Genomic DNA, 25,852 nt, shown 5'->3' on the forward strand with positions numbered 1-25,852 from the left:
TTATATATATATATATATATATATATATATATATATATATATATATACATACATAATTTTTTGTTCAAAAAAAAAAAGAGAGGTTTGAATTCACTTGAGGCAGAGTAAATAGTAATAAAACTCTGATTTTATTCCACAGTTTTTTAACAATGTGATGATTGTATACATTTGAAGTCAGAATTATTCGCCCGCCTGTTTATTTTTTCCCCCAATTTCAGAATGAATAAATAAATGAATGAATATAATATATTAATAAATTAAAATATATTTACAGCAAAAATATAAAAATACATAATAATAAATGTAAAAATATGTCTTGCTTTTATATATATACACAGTTGAAGTCAGAATTATTAGCTCCCCTGAATTATTAGACCGCTTGTTTATTTTTTCCTCAATTTCTGTTTAATGGAGAGAAGATTTTTTCAACACATTTCTAAACATAATAGTTTTAATAGCTCATTTCTAATATTTTATTTATTTTATCTTTACCCTGATGACAGTAAAAAAAATTTGACTAGATATTTTTCAACACACTTCTATACAGCTTAATTTGACATTAAAGGCTTAACTAGGTTAATTAAGTTAGGCAGGTTAGGGTAATTAGGTGAGTTATTGTATAATGATGGTTTGTTCTGTAGATTATCGAAATCAAAATAAAGGGGCTAATAATTTTTTCCTTGAAATGTTGTTTAAAAAAAATTCAACACTGCTTTTATTCTAGCCAAGATAAAACAAATAAGACTTTCTTATTTGAAAAAAAAATATCAGAAATTCTGTAAAAATTTCCTTGCTCTGTTAAGGGGGCTAATAATTCTAACTTCAACTGTATATACAAATTGAGAAGCAAATAAGGAGAATATGGTAAATTAACATTCACCCAATTCACCCAAAAATGAAAATTTACTCTGTATTTACTTACCCTTATGTTTCCAAACCTTTAAGAGTTTTTTTTCACCTGTTGAACATAAAAGAAGATACTTTGTAAAATGCTGAAAACTTGTCCGCATTGGCTTTCATGGTATTTTTTTTCTACCATGGAAGTCAATGGTTACAGGCTTCTAACATATTCCGAAATAAATTATTTAATTTTTTTTAACAAACAAATAATGGTCACACTTTACAATAAGGTTCATTAGTTGATGTTAATTAATGCATTTACTAACATGAACAAACAATGAACAATACATCTACTACTGTATTTGTTATTATTAGTTAACGTTAATTAATGAAAATACAGTAGTTCATTGTTAGTTCATGTTAACTCATGGAGCATTAACTAATGTTAACAAGCATGGACTTGAATGTTAATAATGCATTAGTAAATGTTCAATTATTAATAAATGCTGTACATGTGTTGTTCATGATCAGTTCATGTTAGTAAATGCATTAACTAATGAACCTTATTGTAAAGTGTTACCCAAATAATAAAAGTGGTTTGAATCCACTAGAGAAAAACTAAATAGTAGTAAAACTTTGATTTTAAGGTGAACTATCCCTTTAATTAGCCAGATTTACACTATTGAGGGAGAGTTTCTTGAATCTTGTAGCACATACTGTAGTAAAATCATAACAGCAATAAAGCAACATTACCAGGACCACTTTTAATAGAAACTGAGTGTTTGCATGTCCACTGATAACACTAGTTTCCTCCACGGCTTTTTAACAATGTGATGATCATAGATAAGGTAAATCGAGATAAAAAAAAATGAGGAGAATATGGTAAATTAACAGGGTTATACAAAGCTAAAGATATAGTTTGCACAAAAATGAAAATGTACTTAGTATTTTCTCACCCTCAAATGTTTCCAAACCTTTATGAGTTTATTTTGGCTATTAAACACAAAAAGAAGATTAAGAAAATGCTTAAAACTTGTCTGCATTGGCTTTCCATAATATCTTTTTCCTACTATGGAAGTCAATGGTTACAGGTTTCAAACATTTTCCAAAATAACTTATTTTTTTCTCAACAATATAAAAATAAAAGTGGTTTGAATCCACTAGAGAGAGAGTAAAAAGTTAGAAAACTTTGAATGTTCTTCACAGCTTTTCAACAATGTGATAATCATATATAAGGTAAATTAATAAAGAGAAATAAGGAGAATATGGTAAATTAACAGGGTTACATAAAGGAGACAGTTCAACCAAAAATGATAATTCACACAATATTTATACACCCTAAATGGTTTCCAAAATTTTAAGAGTTTATTTAATCTATTGAACATAAAAGAAGATACTTTGATAAATGCTGAAAACTTGTCTGCATTGGCTTCCAGTTTTGTTTCCTACTATAGAAGTCAATGGTTACAGGTTTCTAACATTTTCCAAAATAATTTATTTTGTTTTTAACAAAAGAATAATAAAAGTGGTTTGAATCCACTGAAGGGAGAGTAAATTGCAAGAAATCTTAGATTTTTGGGTGAACTATCCCTTGAACTAGACGGATTTACACTATTAAGGGAGAGTTTCTTTAACCTTGTAGTATATAGTAAAATCATAACAGCTATAAAGCAGCAATAACAGGACCGCTTACTGCACTATTAATAAAAACGGAGTGTTTGCAAGCTCACTAATTTCCTCCATGGCTTTTCAACATTGTAATGATCATATATAAGGTAAATAAGTAAATTGAGATGGAGAAATGAGGACAATATGGTAAATTAACAGGGTTACACAAAAGTTAAAGGAATATTTCACCCCAAAATTTAACATTAACTCAGTATTTACTGACCCTTAATGGTTTCCAAAGCTTTATGAGGTTTTTTTTTCTTCTGTTGAACACAAAAGAGGATATTTTAAAGAAAACTGAAAACATGTGACCATTGACTTCTCTAGCAGAAAAGGAAGTCAGTGGTTACAGGTTTCCAACATTCTTCAAAATATCTTCTTTTAAGTTCAATAGGAGAAAAAAAACCCAAATAGGTTTCTAACAAGTGCATGATATGATAAATAAAAAAAGTCAGTTGTTTAGATGAACTATCCCTTTAAGATATTTTAAAAGAACATATGCTAAGCTATATTTGGTAAAAAAAAATAAAATAAATCTGCAAAACTGAAATATTACTGATATTTAAAACAATTCTATTATTATGGATTTTTAAAATATATTTTTTTCTTCTGACTCTTTTTAGCATCATCACTTCAGACTTTCAAGAAATAATTCTTATATGATGATCTGCTGCTTAAGTATCATTTTGGTTATTAATAATATAGATTATAAACTTTATTCTGAAAACAGGAAGCTCAAAAAACAGCATTTATTTGAAACAGAAGTCCCCCTGTAATGTTATAAGAAACATTATAAATTGAACACATCCTTACTCAACAGGTTCGCTTATAAAAAGAAATCATATGTAATCCACACTTTTTAACAGTAGTGCACAATTTATTGGCGGTTAGTTTTTTTTGCATGAAACTGTAAATAAAGCTGCATGACCACACTTGTACACAAGTTTCTATCTATTACAGATGTGTTTAACTGGATAAAACCCAGATCACTGACTTTCAGTTACTGGTGTTAAGTGATATGATTGTTGAGTAATGTTTTCCATTCTCATTTTACAGTTCCACTGAAGTGAAGTAAGTAAAACAGCGTGAGATGCTATCAAGTCAAATAAGCCTGTGTAGGCGTACAAATTAAACCTGAAATATGTAATCAAATTTGAACACACAGAAAACTAAAAGTCAAAACTAGTCACATCACATCACTCACAATATTTCACAAAATTTACAAATATATATATAAATAGTACTAAAAGTAAAGCTGGAAGTGGCATTTGGAATTCACAAGGTATATTCACCAAAAATAAAACATGATATACTCTTTATCTTATAATAGAGCATTGCGATAAAATTTAAATTATTTATTTCTTCTCTTAAAAAACTATAGAATTGCTTTGGTAGGTCATAATTAGGCCCACATGGAAACTGGCGTATAGAAATCTGCAGATTTCCGAAGATTTTCAGCCCATTGAGTCTAATTATTTAATCGTGTAAATGTGTGTAAATTTATATATATTCAGTTTTTAATTAACGTCAGTAATATTATTGTGATATAATTATATTAATAATAAAATGGTCATATGATTTGTTTACAATAGAGCATGTAATGTCATATTCTCTGTATTTTAGTAGATATATTATTTGAGAGACTTGCTTTGTTTACCAAATAAATGGATCTAATTGAATTTGTATTGTAAACATTAATTTAAAGTTAACATGTATTATTTTTATTTTATGTATAAAGTTTTACGTTATGTTACTCTTAAAATTGTTTTAAAAATTTTATTTTTTACAAAATTTTCCACAGAAATAGCAAAAAATGTCCACAGATTCTGTCTGGCCCTAGTCATAATTACAACTTGTATGTGTTGTAATTCTGTGTTGTAATAATCTAAATCATTGCTTTTTATGCTATAAATTTTACTTTCATCCCATTTTATTTTATTTCAATAGAAATATTTTGTGAAACTTCATCTCATATAACAAGACAGAAAAAAGCATTCATAAAAAAAGCACAACATCCAGCACAACTTAAACATAGTATCATTTATATACAGTTAAAGTCAAAATGATTCGCCCTCCTTTCTTTCTTTTCATATATTTCACAAATTATGTTCAACTGATCAAGCAATTTTTCACAGTATTTCTTATAATATTTTGACCTCTGGAAAAAGTCTTATTTGTTTTATTTCGACTAGAATAAAAGCAGTTTTTCATTTTTTTAAAACCACTTTAAGGTCAATATCATTAACTGTTTAATTAATTTGAGCTGAATACTAGTATCCTAAAAAATACCAAGTACAATATTATGTGCTGTCATCATGGCAAAAGATAAAATAAATCATCATTAGAAATTAACTTTTAAAACCATTTTGTTTAGATATGTGTTTCCGTTAAACATAAATTATGGAAAGAAATATACAGGGGGCTAATAATTCTGACTTCATATCTGTATACGACATCTGTTACTGTATATCCAGCCTAACTTAAACATTTTATATGATACCTGATAAGCAGTCACTGTATTACTAAAAAGTAATGAACACCAGAGATTGCATCTGTTCAACCTTAAATCTGGATTATTTTCCAGTAATTAAACAGACCTAAGTCAAATATTGCACTTATATTAGTTAACACACCTAAAGTCATTGTTAAGACATGTTTTTTTTATATTTGTTAATTTTTTTTTGTCTTAAAACCACTTTTTTCTTTTTTTTAATTCCCAGGTCCTGCAGGTTACAATGTCCCAAATTGTGCTTGCCAATCTAAAGCCAATTGTACTTGATTGTTTTGGTTCAATTTAGAATTTCCCCAACCAGTGAAGAGCCCGGGGGACCAGAGTGAGTGCTTCCACTTGGCCCCCCGGTCCAAAACCACTTGTGCATGTATCATGCAAAGCTAATGGTTTTAATTGATTTTTGACTTTCGTAGGCTACGAAATAACTTGATAATGAAACTGTAATTCATACCAATTTAGTACGTAAATTATATTACTCATGAGCCAATCAGAATCAAGCATTCAACAGATTCTTAAAATATAACTGAAATCAAAACTAACCATATTGATTTTGTAAGCGCACACTGCAAGTTTTGTGGTGAACTATTCATCTGTGCATGTCATTAAGAAACAAATGGTTTGCCCATTTAATCTAAAATTGATGAGTTAAATTCTCAGATTAGATCTGTCTGAGGTATTGGGCATGGCTAACATGCTTAACCACGGCCCTCCAACTGTCGGTTTTGACAACAAACAGAAATGTTGAGGAAGAGGAGTCTGTAAGGTTGAAATAACTCTCCCCAAACCCTTTTCCCAATCTATCTGAATAAAATGCCTAATTCACTACATCCAATCAACTCGCAGTAGAAAAAAAGCCACGCCCACTGTTTTAACATTTAATATTGTTTCTATAGGAACAGCATAACAATACCAAAAAAAAGCTTCCAGCTTCCAGTTCATGCAGACTTTAATATAAATAACTTGTAACATTTTTATCATTTTGTCCCTTAATCCTTTAGAAACGAAACGATCATGTATGACCGTGAATGTGCCGCTTTCTGCTGTGAAACTGAATACAAACCCTGACATTTCTGCTCATGTGGGTGTCATGAACAGCTCATGGCATGCTTCTGGATGAGACTCGGGTCCACCACGCTCTCGTGTAAAGGCCGATCGACGGTGAACTCGTGCGGCGGCTGCATGCGCTGTCTGGAGTGTTTTCCTCCACGCTGAGGAATGGGCAGCTCTGAATGATGAGCCGGGAGCGGATCCGTGAAGAAATATGGATGGAGCAAAGCCTGAGGAAAGCGACAGTGTTATTATGAGTGGATTTGAGTTTGATGATTGATTTAACCCTTGTGTGCTGTTGGGGATGTTTTCATCCACTCTGGGGGGATTTTGAGTCTTAATTTGGCCACGAATTTCTCTGTGTTTCAGCAAATATAAAGATTTTTGGTGACAAATCTTATTTTGACACATATTTTTGGAAAATGCTTTGAAATTTTTTTTAAAAATTCAACAATACACTCTAGGCAAATTGACTACCCTTTCGTTATGTTCAGGGCTGTTTTTGCCCCGTTGACTTTTATCATAATGAATTTTTTTGATTGCGAAGCCATGATTGTTGCTGGTTTTTCCGGTTGGGAAGAGGTCAAATGTGTTATTTTTAACTGTTGATTATCGGTTGCAGAGCAAATAAAGCTTAGTTTCGGCCTTCTATGTGAAGTATAGTGTGTGTGTGTGTGTGTGCATGTGTTAAAAATTTAAAGTGAGAACTATTTATGCTTTATAAATCCCTTATAAATGATAATTCAACTTTAAATTAGGTCACAAAACTGGATAAAGTCGAGTTAATAAAGCATTTATTAACATATTAGTTAACTATTAGTATATGCCTGAATAATAATATATATAAATGTTGAATTCAATAGTTTATTAATCATTTACTAACTCATTCTGAAGGATCTTAAAAAACACCAATTATGCTTAAATAACTGGTTTGTAAATAATGCAATACTTAATTTAGTAATAAAAAAAATCATTAACAAAGTATGAAAGTACAATTGTTAAGCACAAGTCAAGAATCCAGCATTCATAGCTGCAGTTATAAACTTCTTACTAATGTTTATTAATGTAGAGGTAATGCTTAACAGATATTGAATTCACTATTTGCTAATGCTTAATAAATGATTCACAGTGTGTAGTTATTATAAAGTAATACCTAAAAGTGTAGTCAATTTAAACATTACACAAGGGTTAAAGTATTAGTTCACCCAAAAAAGTAATTTCCTTTAATAATTACTCTCCCTCATGTCATTTCAAATCCCCTGAGACCTTTGTTCATCTTCAGAAAACAATTGAAGATATTTTAGGAGAAATCTGAGAGCTCCCTCATTCTCCATATACAGCAATGTTCTCTTTTCATTCAAAATCCAGAAAAATACCAAAAACATCCTCAAAACAGACCATAAGTCTTCAGTGGTTCACTCAGAATATTATTAAGCTACGAAAAAAACTTTTATGTACATAAAAAAACTACTTTATTCAACATTTTTTTCTTCTCAGTGTCAGTATATTGCGCATACCAAATTCATGAGCACAGTGATGTATACACCCTCAGATGCCCATGTCCAAATTTTAGTTTGAAACAATACATAGATGCATAGGTAACACCAAAGAATATAGAATACACAAGATGTGTCATTTGTATAGTTTTAAATGGGGAGAAATGTAACGATCAAAATGGCAAACGAAGCCCCGCCTACTAGTACAGGAGCCAATCATCATTCGCTATTGACCTTATTCTAAAATGCGGAAGTGCGCCTGTTTTCGCGATTGTTTTAGAACTTTCAATTCAGTCGCCTATGGGAGAAATGACTAGGAATAATAAACGTCAGAAAACGGTCAAACTACTTGCTCTAAAAACAAATGTTTGCATGACTATACAGACCAAGTAAAATAATATAATACGAAAATATCAGTTTGCAACATCAAACATTTAAACGAGCAATTTTTAATGTCTAAAAATGAATGGAAGCGAATGAGACCGGAAGTCTCGAGCCAAAAAGATTCAAATGGCTGCGCCCGCTCGTCGGCGAAGAATAAGGTGAATAGACTGACGGAGGAGCTCGTAACAAACGAGTGCTTTTACTACAGTTTGTGGTAAACAAACACACTGGAATCTCAGCGAATACTTGCTTCACAGACATAAGAAATATCTTCACATAAAGCTTGAAATTTCCAAGTGCACCTGAAAACAAAAGATTTCTGACTTTGTAATCTGTATGAAACGATTGCGAGGTACAGTCCATCCTGTCAAACACACATCACATGACAGCAACTATTGAAACGGCCACAAACTTGTAAACAAAGAGTCGCTGTCATTTCTAGAGGACATTCAGCATCAAGACAAAGTTGTGAATTACTTCAGAACAGCAGCGCGATTAGATGATCATTATCCAGAGAATGATAATGTGTAGAACGTCCATAAATGAGGTTGGTGTTGTGATCTCGTTCCTTTATGCCTAGTTCAGACCACATGATTTTAGCCCTGATTTTGGCTCTCCGACAGGTTTTGAGAAATCCCCGACAAATGCCTGAAATCACAGGAAAATCGTTGCTCGTGCATGTGAGTGACAATCACACAGTATGACCTATCAAAGAGGCGATCTGAGAGAATAGCAGATGAGTCGCCGATGCCTGTGAGATATTTGGCGTGCTAAATATCTGGAGATGTCGGCGATTCAGATCATGCCGTGTGAAATGAGTTTTGACCAAAAATAACATCAGCGACAGCCAACAGCCAATGAGAGAGCAGCATCCACTTGTGTGTGTAAACCTGAAGGCCAGCAGGAGGTTGGGGGAGCGCTCATTTTCGGTTTATTTGGACCCAAGAAATAGAGGAAAAACAAGTGGAGGTTTGACAGGAGCACCCGTGTCTGTTTGACGTTTCATACAGAAAGTTAAAAAACGAAGTTGAGGAGAAATTGCTAATTTCCTTCAAACCTATGTGAGCAAATATGTACATTTTCTACCCCATTAAAGGCTTCTTTCTCGTTATGTATTTAATAACAAAAGATATACTATGTGTTTTTGGCTGTGAGATGTAGTTTGGACAGTTGTCGGAGATTCTTCCTATTGATACGTCATGGAATATGAAATCCCCTGTCGCTGATCCATCTTGCAGTGTAAACAAAGCAGCGACAAAACGCTAGCCCAGATAGTCATGAAGTGTAAAAACATCTGTGACTACTTTGAAAATCATGCAGTCTGAACTCGCATTAGGGCAACCTGAAAATATGCAGATTTTGTTTGATTCGGCCGTTTAGAAACTAATCTTGAAACAGTTGCTTTTTAATTTTATTGGCGATTCCAAATATGTAATATAATCGCAAGCTTGGCAAACAGTTTTGGAGAATTTGATGTTTTCCCAAGATGGCCGCAAAGTGAAATGACTTGTCTGAAAGGACTTTGGTAATACATCAGAGGTGCAAATCAAGCCCCAAAACATAATTGTGTGCAATACACTGACACTAAGTAGAAGAAGCTGCTGAATAAAGTCATTATTTTTGCTTTTAGTGCAGATAAATGTAATTTTGTAGCTCGATAATATTATGATGGAACCACTGAAGGCATATGGTCTGTTTTGAGGGTATCTTTTATTAGTATTTTGAATGAGTCGGAAACCTTGCTGTCTATTAAGGATAAGGGGAACTCTCTGATTTCACCTAAAATATCTTTAAAATAGATCTAATGAGGTTTTAAACAACATTTAGGTGGATATTTAATAACAGAATTTTTTTTTTTAGGATGAACAAAGCTTTTATATACGTTTAGTTGCGTTACGTTTAATATACTTTTGCTGCTTGTTCAAACTACCCATGATGAAAATGAGTTGAAACAACACAATTTTTAGGGTTTATTTGGAGACAACTTAATTGTTTTATGTTCAAACCACTTAAATTTGTAAAAACTATTAAGTTAACAATCAATTTGTGTTGGGACAACTTGAGGGATTCAATTAACCTATTAGTTTTTACAAATTTAAGTGGATTAAACATAAAACAATTGTGTTACATAAAACATCAAGTTTCAGCTCTTCTGAAATAAGTAGGTTAAACAAACAGCAAAACTAATTTTTTATGTAAGTGTACTGGAGTTTATCAGTCTTTCCATGCACACCTGTCTAGCACTGATCCTCTGTTTGGATGGATAGACCAGAAACTTCTTCAGCAGGTCTACAGCTTGTGGTGACGTGTCAGGTACGATCTCCTCCAAAGGAATGGGTGGGTTTTCTTTAAATGTGATCTTGTTGTAGTCTGGTAGTTCGGTTATCTCCTATTTTTGATAAATCAACATGACAGGCATTTAGGGGATTTGTTCACATGTGACATGTGAACATGTGAAGAATAAGGTCAATAGTATTGATGAACCGTTGCTCACCGGCCAGACTTTCTGGTTGGGAGTTCCCAGCACTCTGAGCACACAACACAACTGTTCAATGTCATTCTCCCCAGGGAAAAGTGGAGAGTTATTCAAAAGCTCTCCGAAAATGCAGCCCACAGCCCTGAAACAAGCCAGAAAAGATGCACTGAGACTGGATGATGTAAAATGACATTACTGCCATCTAGTGGACGCTCAAGTGAAAAGACTCATTCTAAAATCATAATTGGAAATTCTTTCTTCTGTATTCTACCAAAATGTCTCCTTGTTTGAGAAGATATTGAGATATTCTTGTGCATAGATTTAACAATCAGGAGTTTTGGCCCTTGTATGCTTATTGTGATGTATTGTTGAATCCATTGGAAACTGATTGATGTTTCATATATGATATAGTACTGCACTGAAAAGAACCTATCTTTTATAAACTAAAGGAGTATTATAAAATGTATAATCTGTTTCTGGAAAATAATCAGATATCACCACAAGCAACAATACATTTTTACACCAGTATAACAGATTTTTTTGAATGCTTTGGGGAATGGGGATAACAAAATTATTAGCACTCCTGTGAAACTGTATTATTTATATATATATATATATATATATATATATATATATATATATATATATATATATATATATATATATATATATTTTTTTTTTTTTTTTTTTTTTTTTTTTTTTAAAGTTATGTTTAATAGCTTGGAAAGGAAACTTTTGCAGTGTTTTCTATTATTTTTTTGTCTTCTAAAGTCTAGAAAGTGTAATGAAATTTCTATTAGTTTAGCTGGAACAAAAGCAGTTTTTAACTTTTTTTAAAAACTATTGTTAAGGTCATTATATTTAATAATAATAATAATAATAATAATTCCTTACATTTATATAGCGCTTTTCTGGGCTCTCAAAGCGCTATTTATTAAGAAATACTTTTATTTTTTGAATATTATATATATATTTTTTTACCTTAAAGCAGCACAGAGCAATACAAAAAAGCAACAACAAATATAAAGACAAAAATAAAAGGCAAAACAAAACAAAAAAGACAAAAGACAGAAAAAATTTAGATTTTAAAACCATTGTTACATCAGTTCCTTCAGATTTATACATAAGTTAACAATGTTACACATATATTTATAGGCCAGTGGGCACAGATAATAAGGTGATCTTGCAAACAATGACAGGGTTATACCTTTTAACTGTTATCTTTGGCATTTGACAAATCATTAAAAAAAGGGTTTCCAGGTAGCTTAGAAGCCAGCAATGCTATCAGAAAGATTTTGTTTAAGTGTGTCTAAATGTAAAGTGTTATAAAATTCTGAAAGCCAGGACTTAAAAAGTAGTTTTGATGCCTTTTTCCATAGACAAAGAATATATTATTTTAGCTATCACATTCAATATTAAATACCTTTTTAATTTAATGACTGAACCCACAAAGTGAGACAGACCAAACCAAAACCAGCGATTGCTGGATCAGGGGCGAGCTCACAAGAATAAGCCTTAGAGTAGAATCTAAATATTTCTCTCCAAAACTCAAAAAGTTTTGCACAGAAATTTGAATAGCTTAATCTTATTCTACAAGGTAGATATGTCGAACTAATCAGTAAACACATCTATAAATGGGGAATTAAATTAGAGGCATCAGAAGAGGTAGAAAGAAATTTAAATATATATCATGTTCATCTACTAATAGTTCAAAGTGGGTGAGAGATGTGCAAACATAGTTTCTCAGATGTTGATATCTAAAAAAAAATGGCACGATAAAAGATCAAAGATTCTGTTTCAGTTGAGGGGAATCGAAATCCTTTTTTTGATTGGTGACTTCCCTAATTAACCCAATTTGCCTAGTTAAATATTTAACCTAGCTAAGCCTTTAAATTGCACTTTAAGTTGCACTCTAAATACAAGTATCTTGCTAAATTATAATTCAAATATTATTTAAATAAAGAAATTAATTATTAAAAATATTATGTTTAAAATCTCTTTTAAATATCACTTGGGGGATATCTGAAAAGTAATTACAATTTCACAGGAAATTTCTTTTATTTAATGAACGTTTTCATTTTTTTATGAACGGTATCTTCCAAGTATTTTTACAATTAAAAAAACACTGCAATCTTATAAATTATTATGATTTCATGCCGACTGGAAAAATTAATGACAAAACAACTTAATTATTACCAGAGATCAACTCCTTCGTCATATTTTCGGGCACCGTATAAAAGTTCTGGTGCTCTGTACCATCTGAAAAATAACACAAATGTTTTAGGCATATGATTTCGTATTTATCTTAAACAGACTCAAGTAAACTCACCTGGTGGCCACTTGGTGACTGTAAAGACGATCTCCTTCATTGGAAAAAAGCCTTGCCAGACCAAAGTCAGCGATTTTCAGATGACCAGTCGAGCTGATCAGAAGGTTTGCAGGCTTCAGATCCTATATACACACATACACAAACATAAAGCATAGTACCTGAAACACACCCAAGATGTTGAACACGGGAACACTAGCTCACCCTATGCATGATGGAGTTCTCGTGGCAGAAAGCCACTCCTTTCAGCAGCATCATCATATAACTTTTGACCTGGGATGCGGTGAGAGGACGCTGGGAATTCCTTATGACTTCTGACAGATCTGATAACATGTACTCGAACACCAGCACAAAGCCTGTGCCGTGAGGGAAGACGTCCTTCAGCTTCACAACCTATACAGACGATACAAACATTTATGAAATTGAAAGGATAACGTATACAGTTGAAAAGTCTAAATTATTATACCTGATGTGAATTTTTTTTCCACTTTCAAATATTTCCCAAATGATGTTTAATGCCGAGTTCAGACTGCATGATTTTCAAAGTAGTCGTGTCACAGATGTTTTCACACGGCATGACTATCTGGGCTAGCGTTTTGTCACTGCTTTGTTTACACTGCAAGATGGTACGGCGACAGTATTCGTTTTCACAGTATTTCCTATAGTATTTTTTCTTCTGGAAAAAGTCTTATTTGTTTTATTTTGGCTAGAATAAAAGCAGTTTTTAATTTTTTAAAAAACTTTTAAGGTCAAAATTAGTAGCAATGTATTTTTTGATTGTCTACAGCAGGGGTCACCAATCTCGGTCCTGGAGGGCCGGTAAGTTGGAGCTAAACCCTGCAGAAACACCAGCCTCCAGGAACAAGTTTGGTGACCACTGGTCTACAGAATAAACATTGATTTAAAATGACATGCCTAATTACCTTAATTTGCCTAATTAACATAGTTAAGACTTTTAATGTCACTTTAAGCTGAATACTAGTATCCTGAAAAATATGTACTAAAATATTATGTACTGTCATCATGGAAAATATAAAATAAATCAGTTATTGGAAAAGAGTTATAAAAAGTATTATGTTTAGAAATGTGTTGAAAAAGTTCTTGTTTTCGTTAAACAGAAATTGGGGGGAAAATATAATGGGGGGAACTATTCATCAACTGTACATCTGTTATATTTATTATATTACATGCCTAACATAAATCTGCTTCGGTTGATTCTCTGTTTATCAATCTTACAATTCAAAGCCCACTTCCACTACATACCCAAACAAAAATCATAACCCTAACCCTATATTAATAATAGATGAGTGAACATAAGGGAGGGTTTATCTACTTGTATTTGTTATGTATGTATATATCATGATATAACGTAAAACAGATTAAGAATGTGCAAAATATAGTATATTCTATAATATATAGAAATGGTGCAGTGAGACAGGGTGCTCTGTTAGAGCAAAGATATTCTTCAAATCTTCTTGAAATTGTTGTTTCATTGAGTAAAATGTCAATAATCTGGGAAGAAATAATGAATACAGAGATTATGCTATTGTTATTTTGATAATCAAGAGTAATTCTTCCTAAAACAGACACGAAGGCATCATTCACATCATGGTTTGCTGTGCACTAATTTCAACATTTAATGTAATAATTTAAACATTTATTGCAATAATTTTTTTATGATTGTTTTAAAATTATTGGTGGTTCATTCCGCTGTGGCGACACCTGATAAATAAAGGGACTAACGTTAACCCGAAGAAAAAATGAATGAATAGTTATCATTTACTAAGCGATTCACAGAATCTGAACTTGGTACGACACGGTTTTATGCAAAATAGATGCTCTTCATTCTCCACTGCACAGGTTTGAGAAATGAGTAATGATCATATCTCACATATTGGTTGTCCTCAATCTCTTGCAGGGCTTTAATTTCTCTTAACGCCTGGTTCGGGATGCCATCTTCAAGTCTTCGCAGGGCCACTTTTTTCAAAGCCACTGTCTCTCCTGTCTGAAAACATCAACAGATGAAGTGCACATAGGCCTTTTTATTAGAAAACGGCCTTTTAACATAAAATAAATGAAGATATACATGACACAACCTCAATGTGTTTGGCTTTGAAAACAATCCCGTGAGCTCCTTCCCCAATCCGGCCAAGAATACTATACTGGTCCATTCCGATGCTAACAGTTACACGACTAGCTGGCTAGCAAAACAGAAATAAAAATCTGTTTTATGTCTCAATTAACACACTGACATATATTCCACGCCGTTATTTGACAAAGACAAAATAAAAAGATAAGTTAAAACAATCACTTGCGAGCTGAATGAGCATTTATTGCGAGAAATAACACGATGCTCCGCTGAGGCGACTTGCAGTTGTCATGGAGATTGATTCTGTACGGCAAGCAAATGGAGACAAACTGTATTAGAATGAGAGCGCACTGTGATATAGAACTCATACATTAAAACAAATATTTTTACAATAAAAATATAAATTTAGCATATATTTTAAATATTAGGCTCTTCTAATACGTTAGAACTGGTAAGGCATAAAAAAGCCGTCACGTGGATCGTGTTACTTTTCCCATCGCTGGTCTATGTATACCTAAGTTACCATACTGATCTGCGTTTTAGTTTGTTAGCCGATTTATTGCTTCGTATATATCAGGTGACAGATGCGATTTCCTAGTGTTCAAAATTTAAGTCATTGCGTAGTATATATTACATTATATACGGGTTGTTGAATTCTCAAGTCTTATTGCCTGACTAATGTCTGCGAAATCTGACTCTTCTCTGAAAAACCTGTTCTGATGAAGCTGCAATCAAATAAATTTGCAAACTTACTCTACATAAAGCAAAATACGACATCAGCATAAATGATAAGTGACCTTTTAAACCTGTATTTGTAGAGGGAGTAAACAATTCAATCTGCAAAATGTATGAGACTTACTTTAATGTTGTACAAGAAGTTTGCTTTGAATATTCCACTTTAAAGACTATATGAACATAATATAAAAAAACCAATAATGAATAAATAACAAGCTGACAAAATATATAAACAACAAAATTCAATAGTAATGGCGTAGGCTACGTAATGGGACAATTATGTAAACACAATTTCTGTAGGCCAGTTAGACAAAAAAATAAAATTCAAAGCAAGTTTCTAATGCAACAACATTAAAGTACACAATTCCCATATACGGTGCAAATTAATTTAAATTGTGTCCCCCTTACAAACAGAGTTCACCTATAAACCTATTTACGCTGCTGTATATATTTAGCCAGCAGCTAGCTCACTACAACTCTCATATGGTAGCCCACTGAAGCAAAGTAAGGCTGCACCCGGTAAGTATCTGGATGGGAGACCACATGGCAAAGCTAACTTGCTGGTGGATGTGGTGTTAGAGAGACCAGCAGGGGGTGCTCAACCTGGGGTCTGTGTGGGTCCTAATGCCCCAGTATATTGATGGGGACTCTATACTGCTCAGTGAGTGCCGTCTTTCAGGTGGAGACGTTTAACTGAGGTCCTGACTCTGTCTCCGTGGCATCCTTGCCAAACTTTCCTCTGTCCATCATGGCCTCCTAACATCCCCATATCATAATTGGCTTCATCACTTTGTCTTCTCTCCTCCAATCAGCTGGTGTGTGGTCTGGCGCAATATGGCTGCCGTCGCGTCATCCAGGTGGATGCTGCACACTAGTGGTGGATGAGGAGAAAAATGTGTAAAGCGCGTTGAGTGTCCAGAATAGCGCTATATACATGTTAGGAATAATTATATGATATATCTTGCTCTATAAAGAAAGTTTGCTAAATGATTTAATAGTAGCTTCTTCAGAACAGATTTTTCAGCTAAGTGAGTCAGATTTTGATACAACGCCGTTATTTTCAGGTAGAGCACATCTGAAGCAGATAGACATAAAGATAATAGTAGAAAGCTTTCTAATGTCAAAGGTCAGCTGGCAAGTGCTAGCAACAGATGCTAGAGACCATGGTCTTTAACATCCTTGTAAGAGCAACCAAGTCCCATACAAATAATTGCCGGTTCGACCCCAGCTCAGACCAGGTTTGGGTGCAGTAAGATTGGCGAGTTATACTTGGGGCTCGTCTGCAATGATGGGAGTGAGGTTTAGGGGTGCGAGTGTAACAGAGGTCAGCTAGCAAAGTGCTATGCAGACAAACCTCACTCCTATAGGCCATGGTTGTTTGCCTCCTTGTTAGAGCTACCACCTTCCATACAAAGAATCACCGGTTCGATACCAGCTCAGCACGGGTTGGGTGCAGCAGGACCGGTAAGTTTCACTTGGGAGCTCGTCCGGGATGGGAGTGAGGTTTAGGTGGGGTGAGTGTCACAGAGGCCAGCTAGCAAAGTGCTATGCAGGTAAACCTCACTCCTCTGACTTCAGAAGGTGCTCTAACAACAGATGCTAGAAGCCATGGTCTTTGAGCAACCAACTCCCATACAGTGCCTTTCGGTTCGATCCCAGCTCAGACTGGGTTGGGTGCAGTAAGAATGGTGGGTTACAAGTAGTTTCAGAAAAAAAGCATGCCAAATATCTTGAGACAAAACACTTGATTAGCATCTTTAAAAAGCAAGATTTGGTCTGTTGAATTAAACAGTTTAATTATAAATTATGGCCATGCAACCACCTCCTTTGTGCATTTATTTTCTAATATAATACAAGTCATTAAATATTCCTCACAAAAATCCATGCTTCACCCTCTATGTAACAGCCTTGAGCAAAATTATCTTATTAAAGTGTTACTAGACAAAAAGGCAAAAACAAAAATGCGTATACAAAACCTCATTACTGAGAGAACACTTTATGGAGAATATCAACGTTGAAACCCCAAAGCCATTTCTCCTCTTTTTCCTGATACAAATCATCTTTAATTTCTTGCTGGTCATCTATATATATTTTTGGTGTACATAACATTTGTCCATAGACAAGACCATTGAACAACCAATCAACACAAATGCCGAATTAAACAGCAGGCGAAACGAGACGAAAAGAACACAGAGTCAGAATTCCATTACTTTTATATGTCAAGACACAAAAGCAATCAATAGATGACAACATGTAAAAACATTTTGTTACAGATAATTATATAAAAAAGGCAAAGTTTTTCATTTTTTACGTCTTGCTACGTGAAAGAACTAATTTACAACTGACTTCAAAGTCTGGCTAAGCCAACAATCCATCCATTTTTCCATCCACTAGAAACAAACGGTTTCCAACTTCCATTCAAAAAACAAAAAAGAAAAAAAAAGACAACCATCAAAATCTCTCCATAATTTCCACCAATTGAGAGCATTTACAAAGGCCTGCATCCTTAAACCTCATTTTCGAAAGTCCAAACAGGATGAAAATGGTTGCTGCACAGCTTGAGAAGAATCCAAAATCATATCTAGCAACTCACAAAACCAAGCGTATAAAAGAATCAGGGGAAAAAGTAAATGTACAGGAAAATTGACTAGTGAGACAAGGGAGAAAATAAAAATATATATTTTTTTATGCATAAATGTTAAAGAATAAAATATTAGGAGTGAAGGCGGGGAAGAGGTGTCATTGTTCAGAACAAACATACATTTTACACTATGAATCCCAAAAGAAAGGTGAACAGGGGATGTGAAAACACTGGCTCTTAAGACAAACCGTCAAATCCACAAGCTTGGAGACTACAGAGATGAGCTGATAACTAATGGTGTGAGCTTTAAAACCGTGCCATGAAGCACACGTACAGGATAATGAAGGAACTTATCTTAAAATTAAAAAAAAAAAAAAATACAAAAATAAACCACACACAAAGAACTCCTGTATCAACATTTACTATTTTTTGGGGGAGGGGGGGTTTTGTTTCTCTTTATACAAGATCTAGTTGAACGCAATGCAAAAGTAGTATGTTTTTTTTTTTCCATCTACATGTCCGTTTAGTCCTCAGCGTTGCGGTCAGCAATCGTCCCTCACGGCAAACGTATGAACACACAGTGATGCAAAAACAGGCTACTGAACTCGAAGTGAATTAATAATTACAGATTCTCAGAATGAGTCTTTATCCCTCACGAGCGTCACACCAAGTGCTGTCCGTTTTATTTTCTCATTGTATATCGATGCGATCCGCACTTCCCCCGCGCTCTTCCTTTCAGCATGTGGTTGAAATGTACAGACTTGCCCAAATAATGAAAGCGTCAACAAACTGACAATAGAGCGAACGCTATTTTCGGTTATCTATTGCTTGTATTGAAATAAGCTCCAAAATGAATGAATATCAGGGGAGGGAAAACCAAGAATGAGTAGCTGAATATAGTTATAACTAGGACTGAACGCTGCCGTTGGAATCTCTTATACACAAAATTGTCAGGAAAAGCAAATGTATGTGCTTTCTGAGGAGGAACAGTTGATTTTTTTTTACTCTAAAAATACAGTCAGGCGTCCATGGCACCAATATGTCCAGTGATGGGAGCAGATTCTCAAAAATGAAAACGCTTTTGCTTTCTTTTTTGTACGTTTTTCCTATTTTTGCTGCAGTTTCCTTCCTGTTTGATTGCAGATGATGGAATGGGGTGAGAAGTGAAAGCCGGGTGTGGAGTTCAGTCATGGTTGAGCTCATTAAGAAGGCGGGTTGATGGGTCACGGTGAGCTCTCACTGGTCAGACCTGGCCTTCTTTGGACCAGCGCCTTTCCTACAAAGAGCAAAGAAACATACAGCTGCTTTAATATGCATCAGGTTTGGTCATTTTAAAATGTAAAGTTGTAACCAACTCACATATCAGGTGATGACACCGGCCTCTTTGCTGCAGGTTTGGCCGCAGAGCCATCTTTACTAGTTTCTGCAAACAGATTTAAATAAACGAATGTACATTAAATCTATTGCACAGCTAAAAAGTGTATTTAAAGACATGGTTCACCTAAAACGGACATTTCTATCATTGTTTACTCATCCTCAAATTGTTTCAAACTGGTTTGAGTTTCTTTCGACTGTTTAACAGAAAAGAAGTGTTTTGATGGATGCTGAAAACTTGTTACCATTGACTTTCATATCATTTATTGGTCAACACTTAACAATAAGGTTCATTAGTTGATGTTAATTAATGCATTTACTAACATGAACAAACAATGAAAAATACATTTACTACAGTATTTATTCATGTTAATGAAAATACTGAAGTTCATTGTTAGTTCATGTTAACTCATGGTGCATTAACTAATGTTAACAAGCATGGACTTGGATGTTAATAATGCATTAGTAAATGTTCAATTATGATTAATAAATGCTGTATATGTGTTGTTCATGATTAGTTCATGTTAGTAAATGCATTAACTAATGAACCCTATTGTAAAGTGTTATCCATTTATTTATCTTTCCTACTATGGAAGTCAATGGTTACACATTTCTAGCTTTCTTTAAAATAACTTCTGTTTTGTTTAACAGAGGAAATAAATGCAAGGTTTGAAACCACACAAGGCAGAGTTAATGGTGAGTTCATTTTCACTTTTGGGAGAAATATCCCTTTCAACCAGGGGTGTCTAACTGCTGGACCACGAGCCTCCGGCCCACAAATTATGTCAAAAATATAACAAGACTCGAGATATAAAGAAACACGTTTGAACCACAATCATTGTTGCGCAGTCACGTTTAGGCACTTGTGGTTTTGACCCGCCACCTAGTCGACATTTAAAGTACTGCATTATTTTTATTTTCTCTCATGGCCCGTTTACACTGAGTGGTTCGGTATGCTTTTATGTCCGTTTCCACTGTCAAAAGGGTACCTAAAAGGGAACCGTACCTTACCACTTTATTGTCACCCTTTGTAAAGGGTACCAACTAGCCCAAAGGTTACCATAAGGTGGAGCAAGACGCGCAGCTGAACACAAGTGGTTTACAGAGATACGTCACATGCAGAAGCAGGATAATGAAAACAAAGGAAGCGCCATTTTTAAAAACACAGCCGAGACATTACACCGTAAGTCTATATACATATAATAATGAGCCATGGTCGACCTGAACTTAAACAAACCTAGTTATCATCTTGATGTACAGCCACAAAGCCAAGAAGAACAAAATCTGCTGTCCCATTGTTGTTTTACGAGCTTGTCTAAAAGTGCGAGCTGCTTCACGTTTTCCAGAGAACTCGCTGCGCATCTATATTTGAAATAACAAACTTTGAGCTCATGTTAATAAGGTGCGCGTGATCATTGAAGCGCTCTGATATCCGATCCTGTCAGAAGTGACTCTGTCAAGAGTGAAGCGCAAAAAAACAAAGGAGAAGCCAAGAAAAAACAGCAGCAAATGATGCTTTTGCAACCTAACGCCTGTTTCACACCGCAAGCGTCAGCGGCGCGTGAGCAGAGCGTGAGCAGCGCGTGTGTTTTCGGCGTCCATGTTAACAGATTAGAGCTGAAGCAGCAGTGCAGCGATAGTTTCGGCGCTGGGTCTATTTTTGACGCGCTGCTCACGCTCAATTAAAGTGACAGTGCATTGATAATGACCAAAACTCATTGAATGACAGTAAAAAGTAGCAATTTTACCCAATAAATGCGTTAATAATGTCAAATGGTTTATATATAGTCATTCAAATTAACTTAAAACGATTTAAAACGGCAACAAACATTTATTTAGGCCCGAACTACAAAACCGAATGTAAAACAATTTTAGTATCAGTTTTGCTTAAGTTGCACACTAGTGTTGTAGGAGAGAGGAAATAGAATATTTACGGGATTTGTAGTCCATGGCGAAGTGTATTGTGGGTAGTGTAGTTCGACACGCATGCTGGATGATGTGAGCTAGCTGTGTTCTGTGCAGCTGAGCAGAGGAAGAAAGTTTTAATCGGCTTTGTTTTATGTTCACTCGAGTTATTCCTACCGGGAGCTGTTTGCACTGTGAATCTGACAACACGAAAATAAGTAAAATAATGGCATGCATTGGTAACTTTTGTCCTTCTCATCATCTGCACGAGCATGAATTAACGAGCTGTTATTCTGCCGCTGGACAGATGAAAAGTTTAAAAGGTGTATTTGTATATAGAGAGACATGGGTAACTAGATAGAATAGACAGAGATAGGTTGATCTCTGCAGCAGCTGCCGAAGAACTGCGCGCTGCAGACGCAGCTGGTGTGAAAGGCAAACGCCTGTGTGCTGCTACTGCTCGACATACGCGCTGCTCACGCTCTGCTCACGCGCCGCTGACGCTTGCGGTGTGAAACAGGCGTAAAACATCAACAAACTGCCATGTTTAACTATTATCATCCCTTTATAAACTCGGAATGACGGAATTACTTTCTAACAAGAGGCTACATGTGCTGCTGAAGATTACAGACACAGATGAGAGGTTTGCTGTGGACTATATTTTGTGTTTTTTTTTAACCCAAATAAGAACTAAATGTATGCTAGTGTTGTTTTTCTGTAAGTGGTAACTTATCAGAGACTGTATGGGGCTGTGTGTGTTCATATATGTTGTATTTATTTATTTTATATAAATCGCAGACGTTACAGTAGGCTATTTCGCACTGTCATTGATCTGCAGTTGTAATTAAATCATGTTGATAGAAAGGTTAGTAATGAACATTTATACTCAAGTATTTATGTGTGTAAGGCATCTGTTTTGTGAGAAGTGCTTCTCATATATGTGAACGACCCGTACAGTTTTACTTTGACATTTCCTTGAGTTAAAATGACATTGTCTGAAACTTTGTCACACAGTACAGGGTACCCTTTTGGCAGTGGAAACGCAAGCTTGATAAAGGTGACCCGTACCGTACCTCTCAGTGGAAACGGGCCATCAGTGTATGGTTGAGAGTAACACACGTTTTTATACTGATTTAAACATTGAAATATGTCCGTAAGTGCTCTACTTTTACTAAAGCTCTATTTTTGTTAGCCATTCAATTAGATTTAAAATGTCTCATTTAATAGATTATCCTCAAATGCTTCTTAAGATTTGCATAAAAACTATGTGCATTAGTAAAATTGTACTGCTGTTTGAATTGAACTTGGTGAAGTAAATGTGAATATTTACACACTTTCCCCCTCTCTATTGAAGTTTTACAAAAAAACAAAGATATTGAGAAGGACAATTTCCAGTAAAGTCACTTAAATTACCCAAACTGCTTTCTGCAGTTCTTGTGCTGTTAGGACAATACAATTAGTCAGGACAGAATACTAATAACTATGCCTATTTTTCTAGTATTTTCACAGTATTTTTTATTTCTAGTATTTTTTAAACTACCCCTTCAATATGTAAAGGAAGAAACAAAAAGCTAAAGTTTTGACTGCATATACTCTGTGGAGGAGTCACTGAGTGCGTGTCTAATGCTCTGCCATACACACAACAACCAGATATATTTGCATTATCACTGGTGACAGGTAATGTTTGAAATATAAATGTCATGTCTGTTGCCCGAAGATGCATCAATTACTTGTAGGTTTCCACTTTTTGCTTGTGCATGAATGTTAAAACAGCTCCCAGATAAATTGTCAGTCATTGAAATTTGAAACTCGCCAATTTGAGAACCCTTCTTTAAACAAATACCTTTTCAAGACTTCCCAGTTTTTAGAGTTATGGTTGGGTAGATTTTTATGGTGGTGAATTGTGGTGCAATTAAACTAAAACTCAGTTTTGTTTTGTTTTTGATTAAACAAAAATACTCAGTTCTTTTGTTCGTTTGATTGTATTAATATTTGATCAAGCTTATCAGAGAAGATGGGGAAAATATTTGCCATTTTTGGAGGATGAATAAGGTCACTGTGGTGAGACACACAAAAGATGTAATTTATATAAAAAATAAAAGGCGTAAGGTGTAATTATCTTATCTATTATTAATGCTTTATTATTCTTATTTATATGTGTGCTTTTTAAATTGAGTTTATATTATTTATCTGTGTTTATTGGATTTATGAGAGCAACATCCAGTTACTATAACTGCCTCTAATGGGAAAGGGGAAGGGATAATAGACGTTAAAAGGATGTAAAAATGTGTAAACTGATGGTAGTGTTAAATTATTGAAAAAAATTAATCATAAAAAAATTATATTTAATAAAGCTTTATAATTTGAGTGCTCTTTTAATATTAAAACAAAATAACTTCCTCTTTTTACAGATTAGAGAATGACACAACCGGTCAACCACAGGAAATCCACCAATAGCAAACCACAACCATCCAATCAATTCCTAAGGGACATTCTGCTGTTTTATATTCATCTTTAGCAAAGCAGTTCCAATTAGATATGCATCAGAAAAGATTATTTTAATTTGTGAGAGGACACATTTTCCAGTAATTTAATGCTAAGGTAATATTACACAATGCATATACAAACGAAAACTTTGTAAGATATATACAACTGTCATTAACAGGTTTAATCCAACAAAAATGCAACTGTTTCCTCACCTTGTAGCCACCTGACTTGCGTGGCAGGGCCGTAACCCTTCTCATTGCGGGCGGCGATGCGGAAGATGATAGCGGGTTTGGTGGTGTAGTCGATGTGGGCATTGGAGAGGCTGGACGATTGCACTAGGCAGGACGGGTTGGGTCCGCAGTACACCCGCATAAAGGCCAGCTGAGCTGGAGCGGACGCTTTTGCCTCGACTGTCTGTGAGCTCTGGATGGCCAGATACACCGAATACTCGATGATTTTCCCCGATGTGACTGAAGGAGGCTCCCAGGTCAAGTGAGCACCATCGGGACTCTATTAAGACAGAAAAGTTATCAGTTAGGGCTGAGTAATTAATCATAAAGAAACCGAAACAGCAATTTAAAACCTGTGTACGCTCACTAGGCACAGTTGCCTTGAACCATACACTACGGTCAATTTAGATTACCCAGTTCACCTATAGTGCATGTCTTTGGACTTGTGAGGTAAACTGGAATACCCGGAGGAAACCCACGCCAATATGCTGAAAACATGCAAACTCCACACAGAAACACCAACTGACCCAGCCAAGGCTCGAACCAGCGACCTTCTTGCTGTGAGGCAATTGGCAACCATCTGCACTACCGTGACGCCTTCTTTTAATTATTCTTTTTTTTTTTAAATAAAAGTAGTGTAAGTAGTGTACTTAAAAATTGGCGGAAAACAGAACAGCAGTGTTTACACAAATAGTCTATTATATGTTTGCCTGATCAAGCTGCCATTGCTTTTGCCTTTTAATGCAAATAATTATAATGTTGTGTATATGAATTTAATTTTATTTTCATTTTATTTTTAAATGTCAAGCCTCCCTTGGACAGGTGTTGAGTAAGCAAGTCTGCAAGTCACTTTAACAAATACATTTGGTTTGTCCAGTGTAACTGTGATGTCCATGTCAAAAAAATAAATAAATAAATAAATAAATAAACAAATGAAAAACGTAAATAGAAACACACTCTTGTATAGACCCGACTAAATTTACAGTTTAAAAAGGTTTATTGATCTGTAAGGAGGACATTTTTTATTATACCCAATTTAATTAAACCATCCCCAGTCCAACAATCAGTCATCAAAATAAACATACATTTGAATTCAAATCCAAGTGATTTGCTGTGACCGACCTTGCTGATTTTGATGGCACACGGTGCTCCAGGGAATCCCGGTAAGCAGGTCTTGAATGCAGAGACCTCAGAGAAAGTCCCTCGGCCGCATGCGTTGATACCGGCCACACGGAACTTGTAAGCAGTGCCCGGAGACAACTCGATTTTCTTCATTCGGCTGTAGTCTGGGATTGCGCCAGAATCGTCCTGCAACAGAGTCAATAAAATGATCAATGTTTTACTCACCAGGCCTGGTTCCCCAAGAACTAAAGCCCCCAAGTAATGTAAGGAGGATGTCAATGACAACAAGTACTGCTTTCAATAAAACCAACAACTGAAGGATGGAGAACGGCATATTCAAAGCGTTTTTTTCTATGATAACGGAAGTGGAACATGTCTAAACCATCCAAGATTAGGAATGCACAATATATGGTTTTAGGATTGCAATGTGCGCATCTGCAATAGTCACATCGCATTAAGTGCTGAGTTTAAATGTTGGGATTAACCACTGCCTGGTTTTTGAACTGTGCTTAGCTGTAGCTGCTTCATTGGGCCTACTACGCTACTGTATTTCAATAATGGTTGTTACTTGGAGAGAATT

General features: G+C 34.7%; 2 protein-coding genes across 8 annotated transcripts in view; both read right to left on the bottom strand.

Annotated features, from left to right (window-relative positions):
- Positions 1-922: 922 nt before the first annotated feature.
- On the bottom strand, positions 923-15,147 carry cdk20 (cyclin dependent kinase 20). Of its 4 annotated transcripts, XM_073909384.1 has the most exons (10): positions 15,061-15,147; positions 14,846-14,946; positions 14,641-14,754; positions 12,954-13,142; positions 12,753-12,874; positions 12,620-12,682; positions 10,442-10,565; positions 10,181-10,336; positions 6,081-6,297; positions 923-958 (listed from the first exon to the last, which is right to left on the bottom strand). In XM_073909384.1, the coding sequence occupies exons 1-9, from the start codon at positions 15,077-15,079 to the stop codon at positions 6,106-6,108; spliced, it is 1,080 nt and encodes a 359-aa protein (XP_073765485.1). In that variant the 5' UTR covers positions 15,080-15,147; the 3' UTR covers positions 923-958; positions 6,081-6,105.
- Positions 15,148-17,768: 2,621 nt separating this feature from the next.
- hcfc1b (host cell factor C1b) overlaps positions 17,769-25,852 on the bottom strand; it is a 61,342-nt gene continuing 53,258 nt past the window's right edge. For all 4 annotated transcript variants that reach the window (NM_001128537.1, XM_005166699.5, XM_073909678.1 and 1 more), the window contains 4 exons: positions 25,273-25,458; positions 24,133-24,430; positions 19,514-19,577; positions 17,769-19,430 (listed from right to left, as the gene is read on the bottom strand). In NM_001128537.1, coding sequence (NP_001122009.1) covers positions 19,391-19,430; positions 19,514-19,577; positions 24,133-24,430; positions 25,273-25,458 — 588 coding nt within the window. In that variant the 3' untranslated portion in view covers positions 17,769-19,390. The remainder of the gene's footprint in view (positions 19,431-19,513; positions 19,578-24,132; positions 24,431-25,272; positions 25,459-25,852) is intronic.

This window comes from Danio rerio, chromosome 8, assembly GCF_049306965.1.
Source record: "Danio rerio strain Tuebingen ecotype United States chromosome 8, GRCz12tu, whole genome shotgun sequence".
NCBI lineage: Eukaryota > Metazoa > Chordata > Actinopteri > Cypriniformes > Danionidae > Danio > Danio rerio.